The sequence below is a fragment of the Pleurodeles waltl genome, chromosome 3_1 (assembly GCF_031143425.1).
Source record: "Pleurodeles waltl isolate 20211129_DDA chromosome 3_1, aPleWal1.hap1.20221129, whole genome shotgun sequence".
Taxonomy (NCBI): domain Eukaryota; kingdom Metazoa; phylum Chordata; class Amphibia; order Caudata; family Salamandridae; genus Pleurodeles; species Pleurodeles waltl.
Genome location: NC_090440.1, coordinates 649,321,635 through 649,346,085, shown reverse-complemented (window position 1 = coordinate 649,346,085; position 24,451 = coordinate 649,321,635). Strand labels below are relative to the sequence as shown.

The 24,451-nt window shown below is 43.6% G+C and overlaps 1 protein-coding gene across 1 annotated transcript in view; it reads left to right on the top strand.

Annotated features, from left to right (window-relative positions):
• The first annotated feature begins 2,335 nt into the window (after window positions 1-2,335).
• LOC138284409 (mucin-5B-like) overlaps window positions 2,336-24,451 on the top strand; it is a 64,206-nt gene continuing 42,090 nt past the window's right edge. The window contains exons 1-11 of the mRNA XM_069223146.1: window positions 2,336-2,455; window positions 10,043-10,129; window positions 11,806-11,853; window positions 12,672-12,933; window positions 17,502-17,616; window positions 18,405-18,492; window positions 19,008-19,114; window positions 19,725-19,941; window positions 21,448-21,573; window positions 22,249-22,366; window positions 23,808-23,946. Coding sequence (XP_069079247.1) covers window positions 2,383-2,455; window positions 10,043-10,129; window positions 11,806-11,853; window positions 12,672-12,933; window positions 17,502-17,616; window positions 18,405-18,492; window positions 19,008-19,114; window positions 19,725-19,941; window positions 21,448-21,573; window positions 22,249-22,366; window positions 23,808-23,946 — 1,380 coding nt within the window. The 5' untranslated portion in view covers window positions 2,336-2,382. The remainder of the gene's footprint in view (window positions 2,456-10,042; window positions 10,130-11,805; window positions 11,854-12,671; window positions 12,934-17,501; window positions 17,617-18,404; window positions 18,493-19,007; window positions 19,115-19,724; window positions 19,942-21,447; window positions 21,574-22,248; window positions 22,367-23,807; window positions 23,947-24,451) is intronic.

Sequence of the window (24,451 nt, the reverse complement as noted above, 5' to 3'; positions counted from 1 at the left end):
CAGTAATCTAAGGAGGCCCTGTGCCCTTATGTTACGTGCTACTATTCTGTAATCTCAGATCTAGAAGTAGCATGGCCAGTGTTTACAGAAGCCATGAAAAGCCTCCTGCTTACTGTAGGACGTCAGTTTACGGCACTTCTGAAGTGCACACACTACCTTCTGCCCCTTGCCTCATTGTTCTTTTGTTGCCACCATAGCTTACTACACCCAGCTCTTTTTCAGCTGAGAGTGCAGGCCGATGAGAGCACCCGTGCTGAGGGGCAGGCACTCAACAATGATTTCTGTGAAATTTTATGAGACATTTTCGGGCCCCCCCTAATTTGTGGGTGGGCCCTGTGCGACTACATGGTTCGAACACCCCTGAGGCCGGTACTGTGAACAGGGATCCTTTCGGCACACCACATCAATGATGTAAAGGACAAGAGAAGAAATTCCAAGTTTTACTGTCTGTAAATGTTCTAAGAGATCAGACTCCTTCCTTTTCCGTTGGAGGATCTTAGTCTGACCCACTCTGTGATTAAGGAGTGTAATAGTGTGACACACTGTACCAAAGGTGACCAACAAACCAAGAAAGAGCAATACTGTCAGTCCCCTCCACTTTCTACTGCTTCCCAAGCCTGTGTGGTGTAGATTCTACCTTTATTCCACCCCTCGGGTCTCAAGGTGTGCAGTGTTTCTTTGTAGGCACCCATTTATCATATACGACCAATGTTTAAATGATAGGTATTGGAAGATGTCAATTGAACTTTCTTCTTTTGTCTTCTTTGCCACCTTTGTTCAGTGTGTAAGCATAAGCTTAATGGCTGCTCCCTTGAGCACTGCTGTCAGGGCCCCTTGCTCAAGTGATGTGTTGATGAGTACATTGCAGGTTGTTTGAAAATTAGAGACGATATTTCTTTAAAGTACTATGTAATACACGGATCTATACTGTGTTTTAAGCAGCGGTGTGCGCAATTTTCCCTAGCATGACTATGTGGAATTACATGAGAAGCATGATCCAGGATTTGGCGCTTTTTTCCTTAGCACAAAATGCACCTTTGCATCCAAAACAGAGCCAAGGATGCATTTTGCTTTAAGAAGATATCACTGAATGCAAAAGAACACACACATCAGCAGCCAGCAGCTGCTTTGTTGTTCCTGTGCCCATGAGCTAGGATGTTTGCCCCAAATTACTCTTAATTATGTGAGTGGGCGTAATTCTGTAATTTTGGTAATCTTGAATTGCAAGAGCAATGCAGAATTACCAAATTTACTCCAATTACTCCAGAGTAATTAAAATGTTGCCCAGGCCTAGTAAGATATAACGTTGAAATGCATTAGTTATGCCAGAGCCTATCCTGCTTTTAAAGTGTTTTAAGGTTTTTGATGACATTCCCGTGTGATACCATTTGTAATTGAATTCGTTGTTTTTGTGACCTGACACTCTGAATTACTTCTGCAAAAAGCCCATAATGCCCATAGATTCCATGAGAGGATTTTTAAAAGTGACCCTAACCACCGGTCCGTCCAGGGAGGAGTCTTTCTTCTAGGAGGAATTCTGTCAGAGGATGACAATAAAATCATGCTTTGATACCGTGGATGGAATTCTCCTTATGAGGTCTGTTAGCGAACTTTATGCATTTTGCACTGCATTATTAATAAAATGTACTATTAACGTGTAGGCAATGGGTGAATTATTCCGCTATATGCACTGTCCTCGATTTTCCATTGTTCCCTTTCTTCTTGCAATCCATTTTGTGAGTTGCCAGCTCAAGCGCACACCGTGTATGATTGGGATTTCTTTGGCAACCAACGTTATTGAAATAATACCTAATGGAGGGTCACCGCATAAGTGCAAGGTTTAGAAACTATAAATGACTGAAAGGAGTTTTGAGGACATTTTCTTCCAACTTTCTCAAAAACTGCGCAGACCTGACTAAGTCTTATGACCTGAAGATCAAGCACCAGAACCGTTCGGATAGGTATGGACACTACTCATATCAAATTCCATAAAAGTGAAAAAAGTTTTTTCCGCATATTGAGAATGTGATTTTCAAGATCCTGGAGTCTTTCCTACTAACCAGGATGTGCAGTGATTAAGCAACAGGGCGGAGGCTGGTCCAATCTTTTGCGATGTCTTTCTTCAGATGCTGCCCGTAAGCACCCCTCCCAAAACTCAAACAGGGCAGCTGAGCCCAGCCTCCTTCCAGCAGCCTGAGAGCATCCTCTATTTACCGGCTCAGGTAAGCTGGTTACCTGCAAGACACTCCCCTGGACAGGGCGAGTGAAGGAATTTGGGGCAGAGCCAAGGCCTCCTTCTATAAAACCTCCATATCAGCCCGAGGAACATCGTAACTCCCCAGACAACTCCAGTTTGGTACCTGCTACCAAACCTCACACAAGATGGGATCAGGCAGGGGAGTCCCGCTGCCCATATGGATCCTTATAGTGGCGGCCACCTGCTTCCAGCAATACGGTAAGATCCTCTACCTTCAGCTCAGTCAACTGTCGACTTCTGTCTAGAGCTGTGAGCTTCGCTTCAATGACAACAGATCATTACTTTAACTTTTACAGATTAAAAGCTCCTAAATTCTTTGTCTGTGTGAATGTGTATATGTGTATTTATACCCACATGATTCTATACATCTGTTTGTGTGTATTACTTATGCATATGTATATAGAAGTAAGTACACAATTTTATATATGTACCTGTGTATCAATATATGTATATATATATATATATATATATATATACTTATGTGCACAGCCATACATGCAAAATCAAATTTTACTTCTATTTACTTCTAACTGTTTTACTTTGTTTATGTATTTACGCTTCACTAAATCTCTATACAGTTATATTTATATCTATTTGTATATAAAGTGAGAGAGATATTTCTCTGTAGCCATATCTATAATATCAATATAAAAATATGTATTTGTCTCAACAGTGAGACTTCCTATATGAATGTGTTTGGGATGTTTAGTGTTCAAAAGAGTTTATTGATGTGCAGTTCGTGGTCCCCAAGAAAGGAGTGCTTGTGCACTCTAATCTTGAGAGTCGAAGGAATGAGTGTTCATGAGTTGTCATTTGTCTCACTTTCTTGGGAGTGAACCCTCTTGAAAGTTCCCGGAATAAGTACTCATAAAGACTGAAGTCCCCTCACACTCCAGAAGAAGGACCGGTTTGGAGACTTTGCAAGAGATGGGCGGCTATGGAGACTTTGCCTCATTCACCTTCAGACAACATCCTCTGGCGCATGAATTAGCTCCAACAACATGCCATTGTGAGACAGTGTAGATTGCCATTGCTCCCTGGTCGCGAGACAGACTTCCAGATCCAAGCTCCATCAGGTAGCACTACATAGAAATCAGTGTCAGGAACAGTGTGGCCACTATCATGGAGAATCCCCTCCCCCCCAAGGTCATGTGACCAGACAGTAAAGAAATCAGTGATTTTGATGGAAGGGATGGGAAGAGAGCTGTGGCCTAGCGGCTTAAATGTTGGTGATGGAATCAATAGTTTGTATTCTAATGCTGATTTACCACTTCAACATATTTTGTGATCCTAAATTAATGAGTGAATGAATGAATGAGTGAGCCTGCGCCATGCGGAAGTGTGACTTAAATCTCCTCAGCCAGGATCCTGGCTGAGAAAGTGGTTGCCAAGAGATAGAAAGGACAGATTATGTGTATTTTCGGTCACATTCTGAATGCTCAGTGGTTTGGCTCAGTTTGGAGGTCGCCAGGGAGTGCACTCAACAGTCTGTGCCCACAAACAGTGAGGGGTGCAGACGTGCAATCCTTTAATTGCAGCTTATTCTGTTAGTGCGACGTAAGGCAGAGGAAGCATTCTCTTGTGTTGAGGCACTTAACATTTTTAGAGATACTGGTCAGAGCACTGTATGTCCTAGTGCCTCTCTTCCCTTAAGCTGCTGAACATAGGATTGCTCGGAAATATGCTATCTGATGTTAAAGAGCAAATTACAAAAAAATACAAAATCATCCTCATACAAATGGTAGGGTATATACGAAAGGTTTCTGCTTCACGCAAACCCACACCAGGAGACACGACATATTAATAGCTACCAATCTTAAGTCACTCCTTGAGAAGGTGCGGACTTCTCATTCCAGAATGACTCTTTGCAACTCTTTTACTGGACAGTGACTACGAGAGCAGGCAAGACCAAAGAGGTAAAATAAGTGTGCTAATTGTGCATCGCTTAGAACTGGTTTACTCAAAGCACCGTAACTTATCATAGGTGTTGGTCATGGACAAACATGGCAAACACGGGATAAGATTGGCCCTGGGGGCAGACTGTGAAGGATCACCTGCACTGGTAGAGTCTGCTTGTGACAGAAGTGTATGCGTGGGGGACGTGTGTATTACGGTTCTCTGATTTCGGCCAGATTTGTGTACTTCAGAGAAGACTGTGCTATTGTTTCCTGGATTCTACCAGTTTTGTATGAGAACGGAAAGCTTGCAGTGCTCCTGTCTAGTTCGTACCAGATATATATGTGAGAAGGAAGCTTGAGTTCCTTCTGTCCCGTTTGTATGAACCAGGTTTGTTATGTATGTTGGAAGCTTGCACTCGTGATTTCTAGTTTGCATGTAGCAGATTAATATGTATGACTGAGTTGAGCTGCTTCTTCCTGGTTTGTACCGGATCTGTAAGTGTGAAAGAAGCTTGCACAGCTGCATCCGGGGTTGAACCAGTCGAGTGAAGCTTGCTTTGCTTTTTCTGTGCTGTCAATGCTTTTTGTCGATGAAGCTGTGTATACTTGTCCCATATAATAGGGAACCAAACCCTGTCATAAAAACAGAAAGACAACCAACCCCTGTCGACAGTCGAAGGGCTCCTCCTCACGGCCTTCCTCTTCTTTGGATGAGGAAAAATTGCATCCATTGATAGTATACCGATTCTAAAATATATTCCCCATAAAAACAAAATAAAGTGCGATTTATCTTTATTTTTTTCTGAGAGCACCGAATTTTGTGTCCAAGGGTTGAATATCAACCGGTATTTCTTTGGCATTCACAATTCACACAAGAGGCACAGCACAATTCTGAGCTAACACAAACAGCCTACTTTAAGAGTAAGGACTAACTGCACACTTCAGGGGGACAGTTTGTGATCGTTGTACCGCATAATCATTTCTAGGATGTGCAAAATTTGCATAATTTCTTTTACATTTTTACGCGTAATTCGACAACATTATGCATAATCACAAAATGCAAGTCTAGCACTATATTTTAGTACGAAATGCGACCTCACAACAGTATTTGACTCGAGAAGGCAAAATCACTGCTAACAAAAGCTGCTTGTGCTTGGTTGTTCCATGCGTTCGCGGTAAATGGCATGTTCACAGGTTGTTTTTTTTACTGTGATTGATGTATAATTACGCGAAATGCCCTAATAGTGTAATTTGGGAAGTTTCACGCAACAAATGTAACATGAAAAGTTTGCAGTTATGTGAATTACGTTGACACAATTTATATTTCGCCCAGGTCTAATTATAACACTTTAACAACATGCAAAACCAAACCCAAGGGGAAGGGTGAAAAGCTGCAACCTGCCTGTTGCATACAAATTGATGCGTCAGGTATATTAACTACCTGAACTATCCACCATAATTTGTCTGTATTGTTATTACCCAAGATCCTCTTCTTTGTAGCAAGTGCATCAACCCTCAGATTCGTTATATTCGCGCTGACTTCATAGAAAAAAAAATCGTAGCTAATCAAATGCAGTACGCGTGTGCACTGACTTTCAGTGTCCTACAACAGGCAGGGCAACCTAGTCCCTGGGTGCATGCAGTGCGGTGCCCCACCTTTGGTGCACTGTGTACTCCCTATTTGGCCACCAGAAGTCTTTTACAGGCCTTCCAGGAAACATGCAGACTGCTCTCCACGCTGCTCACCCACAGAGAAAGGCTTCCAATCCCTACTGTACTGCCCAGGGGGCTACGATCTGGCACTGCCAGCCCGTTCACCTGAACCAGTGCCAGCCCTTAATGATTTAAAAGAAGGGGAAGTTTGTGTGGAACAAAAGAGTTGCCATTCGCTGCCCAAGCGTCGCATATTTCAAGAAAAGCGCAGCACGATGAATGTGTAAATAGTGAGAAGTGAGCTGAGGAGGGGTGCTGAGATGGGACAGTCCTTCCTGTCTGCTCCACCCCATACATACAGGCAGATGAAAACATTTGAAGCTGGTACTTGCATGTGTGTATGTGCACATAAATACAGACTTTGCAGATGGCCCCATCAGTTTTATATGTGAATCCAAAATGCACTTCTAGAGACACCACTGCACTCTAGTAGGGAAAATACATATTTGTTACAAACGGCCAGAGACTCGGTCACCCCACTCCTCATGATGCTACTAGCAATGCAGAATCAAGGCCCATGCAGGAACAAAAATTAAGCAGAGCATCGTGCACAGTCGTGACCAATCTGCTATAGCTTGTGCAGTGGAAGGGACTCATATTATGATGATGTTTTCAGTCTCGCTATCTCTCACACACGCACTGTTCTAGACCCCTGGTGCATTCACACACCGTGCTCCACTCGCTCTGGTACACTGTACACTGCACCGGGTCCCCACAAGAGCCACACATCTTGCCAAGGCCCTCTCAGATCCACACACGCCCTACACTGACCATCGGTTAGATCTGTTGACCATACCCTGTTCATCTGTTCTATGTAGTCCTCAACAGCAAACCTCTGTTAGACCCATGCTTGCCCCTGTGGGGCTCTTTTATATCCCCATGCTCCACATTCTCCGTTTTTTTCTGCAATAAGAGCTACTTATGCTCAGCAAAAGTCATCCTGAGCCACTAGTATTACAAGTGCTGCGATGGTGATCACATCAAACATTAGATTAGTTGCCTCCATATGCGAGATAAGCGCAGTGATCACCTCTGTGCATCCGACAGTTGCCAGCAGTCATCTAAAATGTCTTTCTCAATGTAGAACACCTTCACATGGGTAATACATACCAGTCATATCTGTAATGCCCCTGGCACCAAGGTAATAATATGAGTATTAAGTCTAAGCGCTGCATGAATAATTACTCAAATATCAGCTTTAAATATAGTCAGAAAATTCAACCATTTTTCTACAAATATCACTTTATGAGTTCTAATAATACACACATTTTGCCTCGAATTCATTATTTTCAATCTTAACATACCTCTATTAAGTCAGTCAAGCAAAAGCTTCTAATTTAGTAGACTGGACTGCACACAGGAGAACAACTTAGAGGTAGGTCAGGAGCTATTTGTTGTAAAAGCCCTGCCCTATGCTGTAGATTTCACAGAACTTTCCCTGGGCATCTCTTCTATCAACCCCTCCCCCCCCCACCCAGTTGTCTTCTTCCCCTTGATCCTTTCTCCTATCAACATGCTGCATGTGACCCCCGTGATATGCACAATCCACATGCCGTAACCTTCATCTTTGTTGGCGAAGAGAAACGCCAGCAGACACAAACCTGAAAAACACACATCGAGGGAGTCTCTCTGGCTGCCTGACATTTCTTGGGGAAATAACAAATGTTTCCGGCAGAACGATTCTGCTCAAACAGGGAAGAGGAAATGTATCTAGGGTTGGGGTGGGAGTGGGGGGGGTCCATGCTTAGGCCACACAGTGTCACCTCTGGTGCCACAGCTGAGGGCATCACTCTTTAACCCACCGTTCCAGGGTTGGCCCGGAGCTTGGGGCCGTGGTGATATCTGGGGTTCTAATGATAACTTTATGCAACAGGGCACGGCAAGTCAAAAAAGGGTTAAATGACCGTTTAGAGGCTTCCAGTCTGGGCAGGAGGCTTGCGAGGGCTGTCAAACTGTAAAGCGATGAACGGTCAACTTTACTGAAATGAGGCATTATCTTGCACCTCATAGTCTGTAATTAAGTGTTACAGGTGACTTGTGACATCACTTTCTTGCTACACCAGGGCTTTGGGGTCATATTCACTTGTAATGAGAAAACTAGTGACTACACTTCATAAGACGAGTACACTGTTCCTTGAACTATACAATATAAGCTTCCCACATTGAGAAAAGATAAACTTCTGTCTTTTGCTTGTCATTCATCACCCTTCCATATACTCTCTACTTGTTTTGTGGCTTTAGTCGATGTTTTTTTTAGCAATATAAGACATGGACTGTCCGTTGTCCACCACGTGTAGTGTAAAATAACAGGTGATCGATTTTTGCAGCAGGTAGCTGACCAGCTCTCAAAATGTCTAAAAGTCACGTGGTCAAGAGTGGGCAATTGTGAGGTGCACAATCGTGCCACACAAAGACACACCTCCTAAAGCCCCGTTGCTCCCTGCCCTCTGTGTGGACAGAAAGCTCATAAGGGCCATCAAACTGCTAATGAAGCACACAGTTGCCAGGAGTAAAGGGGTCAACTCAACATCACATAGAGTTCTATGATTGTGATGATGCTGTCTTCACTCAACCTTCTTTAAAGATGGACCTCCCATGCACGCCTCATAAACTGGGAATTGCAGTCCTATGTGCTCCCTCAAGACCATGATGAAGCGGGCAAAAGAAAGCGTTGCCCCCTTCTGGACTAGGCTGTATGCATAATGACCCCTCACTACAACTCTTGCATTCGCTGGCCCATTCTCAAAATACTGCATGTTACCTTGCACTGACTTCCGCACCCCCTTCCCCTTTTGAAATAGAATTTGCCAAATCCTGTGGGGATTGCCCTTGATCTGCTCCTGGCAGAACTCTTTGCCTCGGTAGTACTGTGATATTTGTTAGGTAAGCAGCAAGCCACGGCTTTCACCAGTCGCATGGGCCTAGTTTCTTTCACACGGAAGAGGGTGCGTCAGGACAAAGGAAGCACGCCCTCCAGGCAAGGCCAAACCCAGTCTGTGTTCTGTGGGCGGCGTGGGCAGGGCAGTGCTGATAAATGACGCACAACTAATGGCTGAAGGGTCTTGTGAGTGTTTGTCTGTGCTTTCCCTGTCAAACAAAGGTTTCCTTCCTGGTGGTGGACGAGATACTGACACAAGTGAAACAGTGTGGGGGGGAAATAAATTTCCCAGCATGCCAATGGCTGGAAAGGCAGATGGGGCTGGAGGAGAGTCCTTTTTTGTAATCTATCCTTGGGTCTTTAACCACGCCCACCGCACGCCCATCACTTTCACTCCTTCATGGTCTTGCCTTTTAAAAATACTTTGTTATCATTGGTAAATTCTTTACCTTTGTCCCTCCTTGGGGCAGTTTTGTTACCACCTTGGCCATTGACCCTGTTACATGAATAATTGCACGACTGCCGATATGTTTGACTGTGAACGAACTTCTTTTTCCTTTTGTGTCTCTCCTTCGCGCTCATGCTCATGGCTGCCTTGGTGCTTTGAACCAGCTCGCTTATGTCAACTGTTTTACTTATCATTTTCCATTTATGTGGCAAGAAATGTCCAGTTAAGAATTTACAATGCTAACAGCTCCAACTCTAGCAAACGCGAGACCCATTGCATTAAAATGCTTGTTATGTTTGGTAACCTGCTCAGACCCAGCACACAGGCAGCATAGGGCCCTGGCATGTGACTCTCGGCGCGCGAGCAAGAAAGGGCCCAACCCCAGTTAAACATGCAATAAGTAGCAGCAAATGTGGAGGGCAGGTTTCCAACGTGTTCCAGCACCTGCAAGCCTTAATTGGCATCATTTATGGGCTGCCAGGCTTGCCCATTGCGACCCCTGGCCTGGGAGGGGGGGCTTGTAATACTTTTCATTATTAGTATAATAAAAACGGAGTTCCATTTACCTTGATATGACCTTCCCTGGCAGATAAGGTAAATATATAAAAAATGTTTTTAAATGTATGTTGTGTGCGTGCTTGCGGGTGTGTGTTTTTATGTGAGTGTGTGTATGGGAAAGTGTGTGTGAGTGAAACTGAAAAGGTATAAGGGTGTGTAATGGTGGATTACCCCTGGGTGTCGGAGAGGAACTAGGACTATAATATAGGAACTCTTTGTTTATTTAATATATAACAACCGGGCTTGACGTGGCATCGCACTTCATGCATTTTTCATGTGTTTGTTTGCAGCCCACGCACAGACAGAGAAGACGGAGGAGGGCGTCTTGCAGTTAGATGACCCGAAGGAGGTCTTCGATGTCCAGCAGGGTCAGGAGGGTATGTTTTGGATTTTACTCGCTCTTCATAGCCCATCGCACCTTACAAAGGTTGTATGACCGCGTATTGCCAGCGTGCCTACTTCAGGCAGGACAGGTGTTAAAGCGAGTGGTTTACTCTTACCTCAGCTTTAATTCCAACCTATTATCCATAGACACAAACTACGCGATTTGGTAATTGTAAATGGAAAACACATTTTAAACGTGCTAAGGACGGACACTTTCTCTGTGTTTTGTTTTGAATTATTTGTAAAATCGATTAGCGTTGGATGGATATAAAAGAAGCGCATGCGACGATTTACAATGGGTGAAAATGGCACCTGTATGTTTGTTTCCTCCATGTCTCTACGAGTGACATCTATCTATCTATCTATCTATCTATCTATCTATCTATCTATCTATCTATCTATCTATCTATCTATCTATCTATCTATCTATCTGTCTGTCTGTCTATCTATCTATCTATCTATCTATCTATCTAAATATATGTGTGGGTATATATACACACACACGTGTTCGCGTGTGTGTACATGTATGTGTGTATATATATATATATATATCTATATATTTATATATATATAGATATATATATACACACACACACACACACACATATATATATATATATATACATTTTGGTATATATAAACATAAAAGGCATCATGATGCTGCTTTAGAGCCACATCACGCTCATAGATGTCATATATTACATTGCACATATTTCTATAATGAGTCATTGGCAGCAGTTTGATGTTTTTGACATATTTTTGAGAACAGCATGAGTGCATAGCTTCTTAAAGCCACTTCTTAATTTGTGTTTCATCACTGCACCACAGGTATGCAAGAGCTCATTATTCTTTCCTATGGGAAGGATCCAACCTGGAAAGCACTTTTTAAATGAAAACTCATAGTAAGATCGCCAATAAGGTTAGACTTAGAAAAATGTTTAAAGAATACATAGGACCAGTTACGTGACAGGCTGGCACGTGTGAAGACTGGAGCAAGGGTGGTGGTGTGGCCTAGTTTGTTGACCTGCTGAGGTACTGGTGGTGTGGCTGAGCGTGGGACCTCCTGCCTTCTGAGACATGGATACTTGTGAGGAGCTATCAAGGCTTCACGCATTGTTCCAAAAACATTACTGGTAATGGTCCTAAGTAAAGTTACATTATAGATGTTTAATTCATTGTTGATTTGTTCGTGTATTTGGGTGTGCTTGCACATGTACATGGAGGTGTTACTGGGAGTAATAGGGAAGTTTTGCCTAGCGCAGCAAAAGCTCTAGTGCACTAAAGCAGTGTAGGTATCACATGTTCGTGCTGAGCTTTCAGTGCGGATCCATTGCTGGAAGTGCTGAAGTGGCGAGGCTGGCAAATGGTGCTATGGACACTTGGTGTCAGGAACCATAGAGTCCAAGATGTGCACCATGCAACCAGAACTTCAACAGCTTAGACATAAGTCTTCCTTACCAGAGCAAAAATTGCCTCAGAGTGCAAAACTGCCACTTACACTCTTGCAAGGCCTATTTTCTTCATTAATGTCATCATCTTGTAGACAAGGTTTCATTTTGCTTTCATCTACCATATCCAGGAGCATGTCATCTGTACCCATCTTTTATGTCCCAGTAGCGGCGTTTGCTGCTCCTAATACCGTATATCTGTTTCTCTTTTGTTTCTCTAGCGTCACTTGAAGAAATTCCTCATGGTGGTCCCAGGCAGATAACAAGGCGTAAGTACTGGGTGATGGGCACCTTGAAACATCCCAGTTGTCCCCAGAGTTTAATACTGGCTGGTCGAGACCTTTGAGGGGACAGTAGTCAGCTTCAGAATGAATCTCTCCTATGAATAGGGCGGAAGAAGATGGGAAGAAAGTTTTTTGTGTGTGTGTGTGTGTGTGTGTGTGTAAGCAAGAGAGAGAGAAAGAAATAGACGAGCAGTTGAAAAGATAGACAGATGACAAGTGCTGCAGGTGGACATTCCTAGCTATACATTGTTTCAGTTGAGGGGTCCCAGCCGACAGGGAGCGCGGAGTAGGACCCAGTGATGTCAGTAACAAATACTATTCTCTGTTCAAAAGGTATCTGAACAGAGAAACCGGCCAACAAAACATGTGAGTGAAGGGTAACAACAGTCAACTGTCAAGACACGTAGAGGTATAATAGGTAGACAAACTGACAGGGGCAATGCAGAACAGATGCATTGACTGGGAGGTGGAGATAGTTCATCAATGTGGAGCAGTAGTGATCAGAAATTGTTGATTGCACAGGAGTGTGTTGAATGGTATCCTACAGTGATTGCAGCTGCTCTCTGTACCACGGACCCTAACTCAAGTTTGGTTCCTGTTACTTAGGCCCCTAAAAGTGTGTGTCATTGCATTGAGAGCTCTATCCACTGTAGTGCTGGGCCTAATCATTAGTAACCATGTTACACAATTTATAACAGCAGGTTTGAAAATGTTGATGACAGGCAAAAAGAATGTCAGTCACTTGTTCTTAAGATGTAATTCAAAGTGCCAGACCTGCCTAATGCTCTGCTTTGCAACTGCAGCTCTTATTACGGCACACAATGACCAAGTATGCAGCTCCTGGGGCAACTTCTACTTCAAGAATTTCGATGGTTACGTCTTCCACTTCCCAGGGACCTGCAACTACCTCTTGGCCTCCAACTGCAAGAGCACCTATGAGGACTTCAACATACAGATCCAGCGCACGGTGGTCAACCACATCCCTACTATCACCCAGGTCACAATAGTGATAGAGGGCGAGAACATCTTATTAGTCAATGGCACCGTGATAGTCAACGGCATAGTGTAAGTTTGAGCTCCCAGTGGAACTAGCGGCGCAAAGGGAAGAGGAGTTCTTCTAGAGCCGAGGTCTTCAAACTGGGGGGCGGGCCCCCCTATGGGGCCTGAAGAGATCCCAGGGGGGGGCACCAGGCTCTGGCCAAAATAAACATTTTACAGATAACAGGGCTTTGTTTTAAGCAGACGCATGTTATTGCATTGTTATAGAGGTAATGGCATTTAACTGCAATGTTTGAATAGGTCTAGCCATATTTAAACATTGCAATCTTTATAAAATAATTGCGAAGAATTCTGAGGGGGGGCAAGGATTTTTCTTTTCCAACTGGGGGAGCGTAGCATTAAAAAGTTTGGAGACCACTGCTCTAGAGGGCTATTTTATTACTTAATTCACACTCAATTTCTCTACAAATGCCATTTTTGAAAAACAAAATCCAAATCTCGATAATAGTGAACTCTCAGGCGAGAAGCTCCTAAAGAGACAAACCATCAATCTGCTACCATAACTGTTAGCGCATCGGCCCTTAAAAAGTAAACTTCCAGGGGACACATATGGGTCGATTAACCTTTTGACTCATTTAGGATGTCCTCGCCATAGCTCCAATACATAAACAATAATCTATAATCAATAAGCAATAATCAGTAATCATTAATCGATCAATAATCAATGGATTCAGTAATTTAAACGCACCATGACTTTTTAGTCATGAATAATCATGCCTTTAGTAAAGTTTAGTACATTTATTTCCCTTATATTAACAATGCTAAAGTAATTTAAATTAATCTCAGAATCAAATGAAACACATAGAAGAACATAACTGGTTGTCCGAAACGACGAAAGAAATGCAATCTAATCAAAGCTTGAATCACAACACATTCTAAAGTTACGGTACATATCAGTAGCAGCGTCATCTGCAACAATGTCATGCTGTACATAGAAGTTGGCACGATAACTTGTCAACCATTAGTCCCTTTGATTCGTCAGTCATTATGTGAATTCCCTTAACTAACACAGATTAGCATCAGCATGTTGGGCTTCATGCAAAACAAATTTAGAACACAAATTTAGGAAAACATCTAACTAGAGAAACTATCGAGACAGCACAGTTGGTACCTAGGAAGAAAAGGCATAGAATGCATTTCGGTCACATTATCATATCTTCCTATCCACGGTATGGTTCAGCAAACAGAATCAGTCTTCATCCTCAGAGCATCAATTGATCAGCAAGCATCAGGCTCTCAGTCAGAGAGTATGAGCCCAATGACAGAATCCCGAGTCCCTTCTAAAGTCTTTTCTTCTCTCTTAATCTGTATAAATCTAAACGCAATAATGGTCTGCCTAAATCTAAATCTTGTCTCCTATGTCACGTTGTTATATGAAAGTCACCTAAACTATCCCCTAATTCTCTATTGGTCAATTAATCATACGTTATTACTCTACCCAATAATATTTCTATACCAAATCTATGAATTCTAATATTTCGCCCTTCACAAACAATTGATTGGTTTGCTTTACGATGTCTTTCTTCATCCGGCTCATCATGTATCGAATTTGTTGCATCTTCTACTCCAGTCAGTGTCTTCATTGTTCGCGTCCTGGGAAAGTACTTCTCACACACATTACACACAGCTCATTACAATTTTAAGGGCACTGTCTCCTGTTAGCTGGTTCTCATGGAAAGCTTCTGCTAAGCATTTTATTAAAACAATGAACATTTCATAGTTAGTTCACTCTGTCAGCATTTTTATTAACTGCTAAAAAATGCAGCTTCTGCATGAGGCTTGGCAAAATGAGGGCAAGACGCTCGCTAAGTTAAGGCCTATAATTAACAAGTAAGAACACATTTCATATCTCTAAATATGACATATTACTACCTTAATCTAATACATTTTCAATATTTCATAAGTATTAATAATCAATTAGTACATTTCGTTAACACTGTTGGCCAACCTTCGAGGTCGCTTTTTCAAATGTGTGCATTATTTTCTCTACATTATTCATTTTCTGCATAAGTCATTATTCAAAATACATAAACATTCATTAGTGATTTCTAATATAAGACACCTGCTTCGGCACCTCCCAGGTTAGTATTTCAAGTATATGGCTAATCGGAGTCAAACAACACATTTAGCTGTACTTCAATACTAAATTAGCATGCATTCTCCTTTTCATCCATCTTGGATTTGAGACCTGTCTTAACTAGGGTTAATGTCAGTGTGTCCCACCTAGCATAGGAAGGTTTGCAAGAGTAAAATAGACACTCACTGTTGAACATGCCATGTAGAAAATAAGACCAGAAATCCTATTGTGTGTTGTCCTTAAATTCACACTGTCAATGGCTTCCTCACCACATCAACACCAAGATGTTAGTCTTATGAGGAAACTCGACTGACTGTCCACTTTCTCAATGATACAATTTTTATTGGAATCAGGCAATAGACTTTTTCACACCCAAGTCACAGCTTTCTTACACCCAAAGAATGTCTTTCAGAAACACAAGAGTTTGAAGGCCAACCTCTGGTGGCCCTTTTTTTCTTTCCCACTGGCATGATTTTTGTTTGGTCATTGACTCCGTCCTCAGTTTGTCCATTTTTCATGAGCTCCAAGTTGATGGGATATTTTGAGTCCACAAACCTAGAAATGAGCTTGTCATCCCTGTTCTCAATTATTTCTGGAGCTCTTCCATGCGGACTCTACATTCTCTTCAGGCCTAACATAGTAGGATTAGCATTATTTTGCAAGTGAATCAGGGGCATCATGCAACCATATCATCTGTGGCAAACTCTGGTAGTCCAAAAGCTACTTCTCACACTTGATATCAAAAAGGAGGTTAGAAAAGGGCTTGTATTCTAATTCAAAGTTCTAGTTTATATTAAAAAAGAAAGGGGCCACCCTGGCACTGAGAGCTAGTGCACTGACTGGAGGTTCTCCACACAGATCACATGTTGGGTGCCAGAGGTCCTTCTTGTGCTGCCTTCTCCCCAGAACACATATGTGATTGGGATGATCGGCAGGCACCTTCACAATTTTTGATGCTCATCTTTCCACCATGAATGCAATAAAAAGAACACCGGTTACCACAATGGTTAGTGATTGAATTGAAACTGCAGATCATGATCTACTGAACGGTCTTTGCTGGTGACGTGTGCTCAGGAGAATGGTTCTCTCTTGCTCAAAAGGTAGTCATAAGGCCACCCCAAAATATGGCACTCAAGGGCTGTGCAGTGGTGAATGGACTTTTGTCAAGACTTCTCAACCTTCTGTTACTCTCTCTTTTGAACCAAAAAGCATTGCAGGGCCTGGTGGTATTCAGAAAATGTTCTGAACCACTGGTCCCCAAGCCAATATTGTTTCCATGTATTTTTTGTTGCTCTCAGTTGAACAATAAGAGTTTTGGCAATATTCACCACAGCCAGCAATACATTGTTAGGTTCACGACATTAGAAACACACAAAATGTGACGGGAGGAATGCTTGCAGTTTGTTTAACCACTGGCAATCGCTTGGGGTATCATCCCAACCCACTTTTCTTTTGTCCAATATGCCATCTAATGTCACAACACTGTCTCCAGATTTAGGCGGTCAACCGCCGCCCGCCATGCGGTTACCGCCGAATGACCGCACCGCGGTCAAAAGACCGCGCCGGCCATTCTGGCTTTCCCGCTGGGCCGGCGGGCGACCGCCAAAAGGCCGCCCGCCGGCCCAGCGGGAAAGCCCCAGCAACGATGAAGCCGGCTCCGAATGGAGCCGGCGGAGTTGCTGGGGTGCGACGGGTGCAGTGGCACCCGTCGCGATTTTCAGTGTCTGCTAGGCAGACACTGAAAATCCTAATGGGGCCCTGTTAGGGGGCCCCTGCACTGCCCATGCCAGTGGCATGGGCAGTGCAGGGGCCCCCAGGGGCCCCACGACACCCGTTCATGCCATCCTGTTCCTGGCGGTTTTTACCGCCAGGACCAGGATGGCGGGAAGGGGGTCGGAATCCCCATGGCGGTGCTGCACGCAGCGCCGCCATGGAGGATTCCCTGGGACAGGGGAAAACCGTCGGGAAACCGCTGGTTCCCCTTTTCTGACCGCGGCTTTACCGCCGTGGTCAGAATGGCCCAGGAAGCACCACCAGCCTGTTGGTGGTGCTTCCCCGGTCCCGGGCCCTGGCGGTCATGGACCGCCAGGGTCGGAATGACCCCCTTAGTCTCTGTTTCAATCCACCTTTTAAATGGAACAGTTTATCACAGAGGTCACAAGCCCTTACATGAAGGAATGCCTTTCTCGGGACCACTCAACCCTCACCAAAACTTCCATGGTGCATTCCTCTGGCCATCAGTAGGAGCCAATCCCCATGCTGCAGCGAAGGCATGCATTAGTGGGCAGCTGACCACTGTGACTTCAGAGTGTGTGGCCACTCCTAAATCAAATGCTCAGTGGTTGTCTGTGTGACTGGCCTTGTCTGTGGTGCCCAACCGCATTCTAGGATCATTATCTGTTTTTTCTTGCAATGTCTGTTATGAAGGGCTGGCCTCCACTCATGTTCACAGCCCAAAGCACTAATGCAGAATCTCCTCTACTTCTTCCCGCCCCAGGACAGAGTTGCCATACAGCCATTCAGGGATCCAAATGGATCGGAACGGCCTCTACTTGCACATGACATCAAAGCATGGAATGGACCTCACATTTAATGAAGAAGATGGCATCATGGTAAGACATCCCATTCACGGAAATCCTATAAGTGCCAGCCCCTATAGTGTGGGGCAAAATAACATCACCCCAAAAGTAGCAGAAATGTAAAAAGCATTGTACTTTAATTTCTAAGAACATCCCAGGCTTTGCCAATGCACTCCAGTGCTAACACGTAAATGTGATCACTGTAGCATAAGCACCAGTGCATTGACTCGTTTATTGAAGGAAACCAGAGCTGGCCACACCATCTAATGAATTGTTAAAAAGAACAGCTAGGAAGCGGGAAAACTCCAACTAGCCATTTCACAGTAAATATATTTGGAACTAAAAGAGCTCTCTCATGCTCCTGTTTGGGTTGATGAATTTTGCTTAATCTCCTGAAGCATGACTTCAGATATGGCTCATCCAGCCCCTGTTCAGCCATCATAGTACTGGACTTAGCATCTAATGCATGGTGATTGAGAACAATGAAAGACTGACACGAAACTACTGAGGAAGGATCATCCAAACACAACACCTGTACTGTGGATCCTTTCATGGTGCCTGTAGTCACCCTGGTCAAAGCATATACAAGTTCTCAGCCTGAGAAAGATCCCAATCAAACTATAATTAAAATAAGCATGGATTGTATACATCGAGTGCTGTTTCCTCAAAGTTTCTTATTTTACCATTGAGCATTGTGGTGGATCCCGCAGGATTTGAAGCCCTCTGTCATTGTAGCCCAATGATTCTAATCAGGCAGGAAGCATCTGCTCCCTCATAAATGACAAACAAGATGATTCTACAACTTTCTCTCTTCTTTGTAGCTGGAGCTAGACATAAAATATGCCAATACAACCTGTGGGCTCTGTGGAAACTTCAACGACATTCCAAAGGACGAGTTCCTCGTAAATGGTAAGGATAAGAAGCAATTCACTTTCCCCTAGCACCCCTAGTCCTGTTAGGGAAATTACGTGCTTGCCTGTTTCAGAAAGTATCCAGAATGTGGATGTTGGCAGGCTTTGTAATTCCAATATTCTGAACAGAATGAAGCTGAAATCTAGGTTGTCTAGATTAGATTTCATCAGTCTGTAATCTGAAATTTTCAGTGTCGTTAAATAGATAGCCCGGGGTTAAACGCGAATTTTTGGCTAATGATCAAAGCATAAATGTTAGCAAGTGACAGCTTTTGTCATTTTATTCTATGAAGAACAGTTCTGTCATCGAATAACAGGAAAGTTGGCCCTAATAGCAAAGTGGATGTTAGAATGCTTGCCCTCTCTGTTTGTGTGAGGTTGCTGGAAGACCAATCACATGATTTTACTGTATCATATGACAAACAAATGAGCCTGCATGGGGATCAATGTGGATTGATATATGCATTACTGCAGTGGAGACGCTAAAACCCTTTACCACATTTGTTTTTGCAGGATTCGAGATGACCCCCCGACAGTATGGTAACCTTCACAAACTGAACGGTCCCACAGAAGAGTGCGAAGATCTGATCGTAGAGCCTCTCAACAACTGCACCAGTCACGTAAGCATAAAACATTACTCTCAACGGGATATTTCTAGCATCTTTGCAGCACAGACGCGGTAATGTTCCTGTCTCATATGCCGACCTAAATGTGATGTAGGTGAACCAGCTTGCACTAATGCAGCAATTTTGCATGACAATTAACAATAACCTTTTCTGGCAGCAGTGCATGTCAGAGTCCGGAGACGGGGGTAGAGCGGGTGCTTAATACATCAAGTTTCCCTTCAAATCCCTGATGTACTAAATTTGTCATGTAGAAGTTTTCCAACATGTCAGGTTTTGAGGACTAAGCCATATTCTATTTCTGGTTTCCATATCTGCTGACTAAATAATCCATCGTTCACACAAATATACTTGGAGGGGCGCTACACATAGGGGATTTTTGCGTAATCTGTTCTAGAATGCATTTGGCCTCACAGTGACTCTTGCATGGTCCAATGCGGAGGACAATGACGAGCATGCTGAACCCTGCTGCTTTCGCATTCTGCCTCGTTTGGAAGTACAGAACAGGCTAAAAGGCCTGCAATTTATCAGAGTGGTGTCCGTGAATGAGGATGTGTCAACTGTGTCCATGGTGTATCACAACTTCTTCTTCATATCTCCTCAACAGATGGACTACTGTGAATCCATCTTGACTTCCAGTGCCTTTGCCGCCTGTAACGCCGCTGTCAATGTCCACCCATACATTGAAGCTTGTGCGCAGGACATGTGCCGCTGCAATAACGAGTCGCAGTCCTTCTGCCTGTGCAACACCTTCGCCGAGTACTCCCGGCAGTGCTCTCATTCTGGCAGCACTCCTTTGAACTGGCGAAAACCGGATCTGTGCCGTAAGTGCTCTCTGGCCGAGGTATTTTCCAACCTGAGGCCTTATGATGTCATGCAATGGCTTGCCTGTCCCACTAAAAGCACCAGACCCTTTGTTTGCCCTGGCTCCCTGACCTCCTGAGGTGAAACATTCCCCTCAGTGTTTCAGCAGTCCTGGCTCGGTATAGCACCAGAGGGTTTTCACATGATTTGCATTGGGGTTTCATTAGTGCACATTTCCTTTGTTGAAGGACAGATGCCGAAGGCACTGATAGGAGGGATTGCGGGTTGGGAGCGCGAGGGTTCTCTCTAGAGACTCCTCTTGGCTGTGTGGATGGCCAGAAGGGGTAAGGGGCGTGAGTGTTGCTGGATGGGCCTGGCTGTTAGTATGAGGCAGTAGGTATGTGACTCTTAAGGCAGCCGAGGAGGAGTACCCAGGGTCTGCCTACCCAGATAATGTTTTCTCAAGGGGGTCGCTTGGTTCTATAGCAGTGAAGACATGTCCTGATGAATGACTTCTCGGCTGGCATAGCAAACCTTTACCAGAATGGGTTGAGTCCAGTAACACATCTAAGAATTCTGAGCTGACCCAGAGACAGCCGTAGCGTGTTCGATAGCGTCCTGTTACCCCCAAAAGCCCTTTAAGATGCCACTAGGCCTCCCCAGTGGCGTCTCTAGAAGTGCAGGGAGCAACAACTAGGCCACAGATGAAACTGATGGAGCTACTTATAAAAATACACGTGTAGGCGTTTGCTGAAAATGTTTAAATCTGACTTTGTATATATGTGTGTATACATCTTTATGGTACAAACAAAGTCAGATCGAAATATTTTAAGCAAATGCGGGCTTCTGTTTTGCCTCAAACTGTAAAACAACAGCTTCTTAGAAATGGAAGTTAGTTGGTCAAATTGTGCGATGGGCACATTTTGTATGGCAAAGAGCAATGTCTGCTTTTTCCCTATCGACTCCCAGCGAATCAGGCAGCTTCAGTGGTGGGGCCCAATGGGGGACAGGACAAATGGAGCTGGGTCACAGGTCCCATCTACCACTAGCCCGCCCCACGAGACGCCACTGGCCTGATGTGGAGTTGATGTGCTTTGACATTTGACATGTAGCTGAATTTACTCATGTTGAATATGGATAGCAGTCTCTCGAGTTTACACCCGAAAGTTCACAACCCCTGCCTGTTCCTAATTAGATAGGCGACTACGCCTTACTCAATGATGGTTTTTGTGGCTCCGGATCACCAGTGGTTAACAAGGACTATAAAAGGATAGGATTTCAGCCCTCACCATGAAGGATTAGCAAGCATATTTTCATGGGGTTGGGTGACATTTAAATGCCATTGTTTTTGGTGCTCTGTGATACAACTGCATTAAACAATCCAAACCATGATGCCTTTGGGCAAAAAGAGCTTGATTGCAGAGCCAGCACCATGGAGCAGGGGAGGGTGTAAGGCGCGCACAGTTGGGTGAGGTTCTCATGCATAAAAGCAGAGTTATTATACCATTTGTCTCTCCTCCTCTTAGCAATCACATGCCCGTTCAACATGGTCCACGAGGAATGCGGTTTACCCTGCGTGGACACCTGCAGCAACAGTGAGCAGTCTGCTCTCTGTGATGTCCACTGCTCCGATGGCTGTTTCTGCCCTGCAGGTAGGTGATGGCCCGCAGAAGTGTGGGAATGTAGCGACCAGCTTCCATTTCGGACTCCCCGCCCGTATGCTGCTTTAGTGGTTATCATGACCTGGAGTTCTTGGATTCCGGACACTATAGCGCTTTCTGTGGTCCTTTTCAGCAATCCCACCCCATATTTGATAGCTCACAACACAGATGTTTTGGACTACTCCAGATGGCCCCTGTCCTCATAAGAAAGAAGACTCCAAGGCCTCAAGCAGAAGGGATGAGCCGATGTGGATACTGCAGATGAAATATTTGTTTTTGCTTCTTCATCGATTGTACTTCTGTGTGTGATCATTGGACTGTAGCGTCCACTCTGCATTTTCCTTTTTTTCGGCTTCTGAAACATGGCCATGATTACCCTAATCCAAATAAAAGAGCATGTCACAAGGATATACTGGGAGGGATGGAATATCAGAATATTGGTACAGATAGAGTGAGCATGTTGTACAAGAGAGATACATCTCTTCTTCCTCTTCACCTCTGTACTGTATTTATAAACGTGCCCTTTTAGCTTTAATATTGGGGCTTTTTTAGACCCAGAGACACAAAGAACATGGTACTGCAGGTTTGAAATGATAGGAGTTCTCTTGGTACCATTATGTGCTGCTCTGTGAGGTCAATCATGTATTGTCTTTTCTCTACGATAAGGAACTGTGTACGATGATATAACCAACACCGGCTGCGTTAAGCACGACGAATGCCCTTGCACCTTCAATGGCAAGATATATGCCCTGGGCGCCAGTTACAAGACGGCCTGTCATTCATGGTAAATACCCTGCATTCGTTTATCCTGCAAGACTTTGGTAGACAATTGGCAAGCTGGCCTTCTTTCAAAATGGAAAGAGCAATGAGCCTCTACCTAGGCCTTTTTTTCTGCATTTCCATTGCTTCCATTCCATTGGTTCTGGCTTATGCTCTTATCCTTTCTGATCAATCTTCCTTCTTTCTTACTGACTGACTTCTCAGAAACGTCATTCTTTTGCACATATAGCACATATAAAGTCTCTTATATCATCGACTGACATCTCTCTGATTTGCGACTTCTGTATCGCATTTTCTAATACAATGGTGGTAAACCATGGGAGTCCATTTGTTGCTGCAACGCTCAGTGTCACATCACATTCACTTTGCTCTGCCTCTCACATCCTTCTTTTCGACACTTCATCCGTCTGCTTAATCTCATTTCAATTATTTCGTTTAATGGACGCTGCACAGGTTTTACTTATGATCCTTGTTTATTTTTCACAAAGAACATAACATTCGTAATAGTGGCTTTTGCCATGACTAGTCCAATTTTTTATAATTTTGTATACAAGTCAAATTTAGGGTGCACCTGGAAAAGCTACACAAGGTATGCCATCACGTATGAAATGCTGGAGACGAGAGACAGTAAAATGAAAAAATCTTTGAGTCTTTTATTATTACATGAACGTTATTAATAGGGGAAACTTGGGGATTTGAGAAGGAAAGTGAAAACTCTGTGAACTAAGTGAAGGCCAATAATCTGGATTTACACAAACCCATGTTTGCATTAAAAAAAACAAATTGCATATCCCTACCTCAATGCATTTGATATTTGAAACTTCCCTTCCATTACGGAGGTACTCTTCTACGTTTGTTGCATTTCATCCTTTTCTGAAAAGCTACTTATTTACTGTTGCTTTTACTATTCCAAATACAAATACATTTAAATTGTAGTGTATTATATTGTAATTGCATTTATAAGCACTTACTACCCCTCACAAGGCATTGAAGTACTTTATGTCAGACAGAATGTTGCTCCCGAACTCAAGGTTAGTGTTTAATCCAGTGGTTATTGTTAATTATTAGGATTACTCTTGTGCTCTCAAAGACACTGCTGCATGCCTTTATTCCAGTAGCTTTGTGGTGGATAAAATTAGTAATCTGATCATTAGGGGTTGGGTATGTGAGTTCATGCAGATGGTTGGTGGCACTGCTTGTATTAGTAGATGAATTAGAGCAGGGTATGCCTTTCAAAGAAGGACATGTAGTGATCTTTGAGATGAGGTGTGAATGATTTGCATTTTCTGGGCCATTACACCTATTTATTAATGGACGGTGTCAAAGTGGGCTCAGTTTGGACAACAGCAAATAAAAGTGTGCAAGCTAGACAAAAAGGATCTAAGTCGAGGTTTCCAGAGCCCTGTCATGCATCCTGATTTGTAAATCTGCTCTTTCCTGCTTAGCACCTGCGGTGGGGGGACATGGGCATGTGAGAATCTACCCTGCGTTGGAACTTGTTCGGTCAATGGAGGTTCTCACATCAGCACCTTTGACGAGAAACATTACAACTTCCATGGCGACTGTAGCTACGTGCTGGCCAAGGTAATTCACAAAGACAACATCCATAATGCTGCTATGTCTGAGGGATGCATGGGGATCTTGCTGTACGGCATTCTAAAGCATCAGGAGCAGTTGCGTTATATTGTTCTATACCTGTATTTTCAGGCTTCCTGCCATTGTAATCTATTCATATTAGTGACCCTAGTAAGGTAAATATTGTAAGCCTCAAATTGTACTTAAAAAAACCCTAGAGACCATAGGGCCTGACATCATAAATCAGTCAGGACTTGCAACTTCCTACCATAAATATTACAAGCCTTCAATGTTACTGATGCATGCTATGGTTCTGTGGCTATAACTCTGTACAGATTTGGTTCCTACTGCTATAAACCTTTCAAGCCTTTAATATTCCTCTTATAAATGCATGCATTCCATGAGAATTGTAAAGATAAACATTTCAAGCCCCACCTCCTGATAATATACTGTTAGAGACCATCCAGACCAAGAGCTGTGTGCCTATGAACTTGACACGATAGTGGTCTATGTG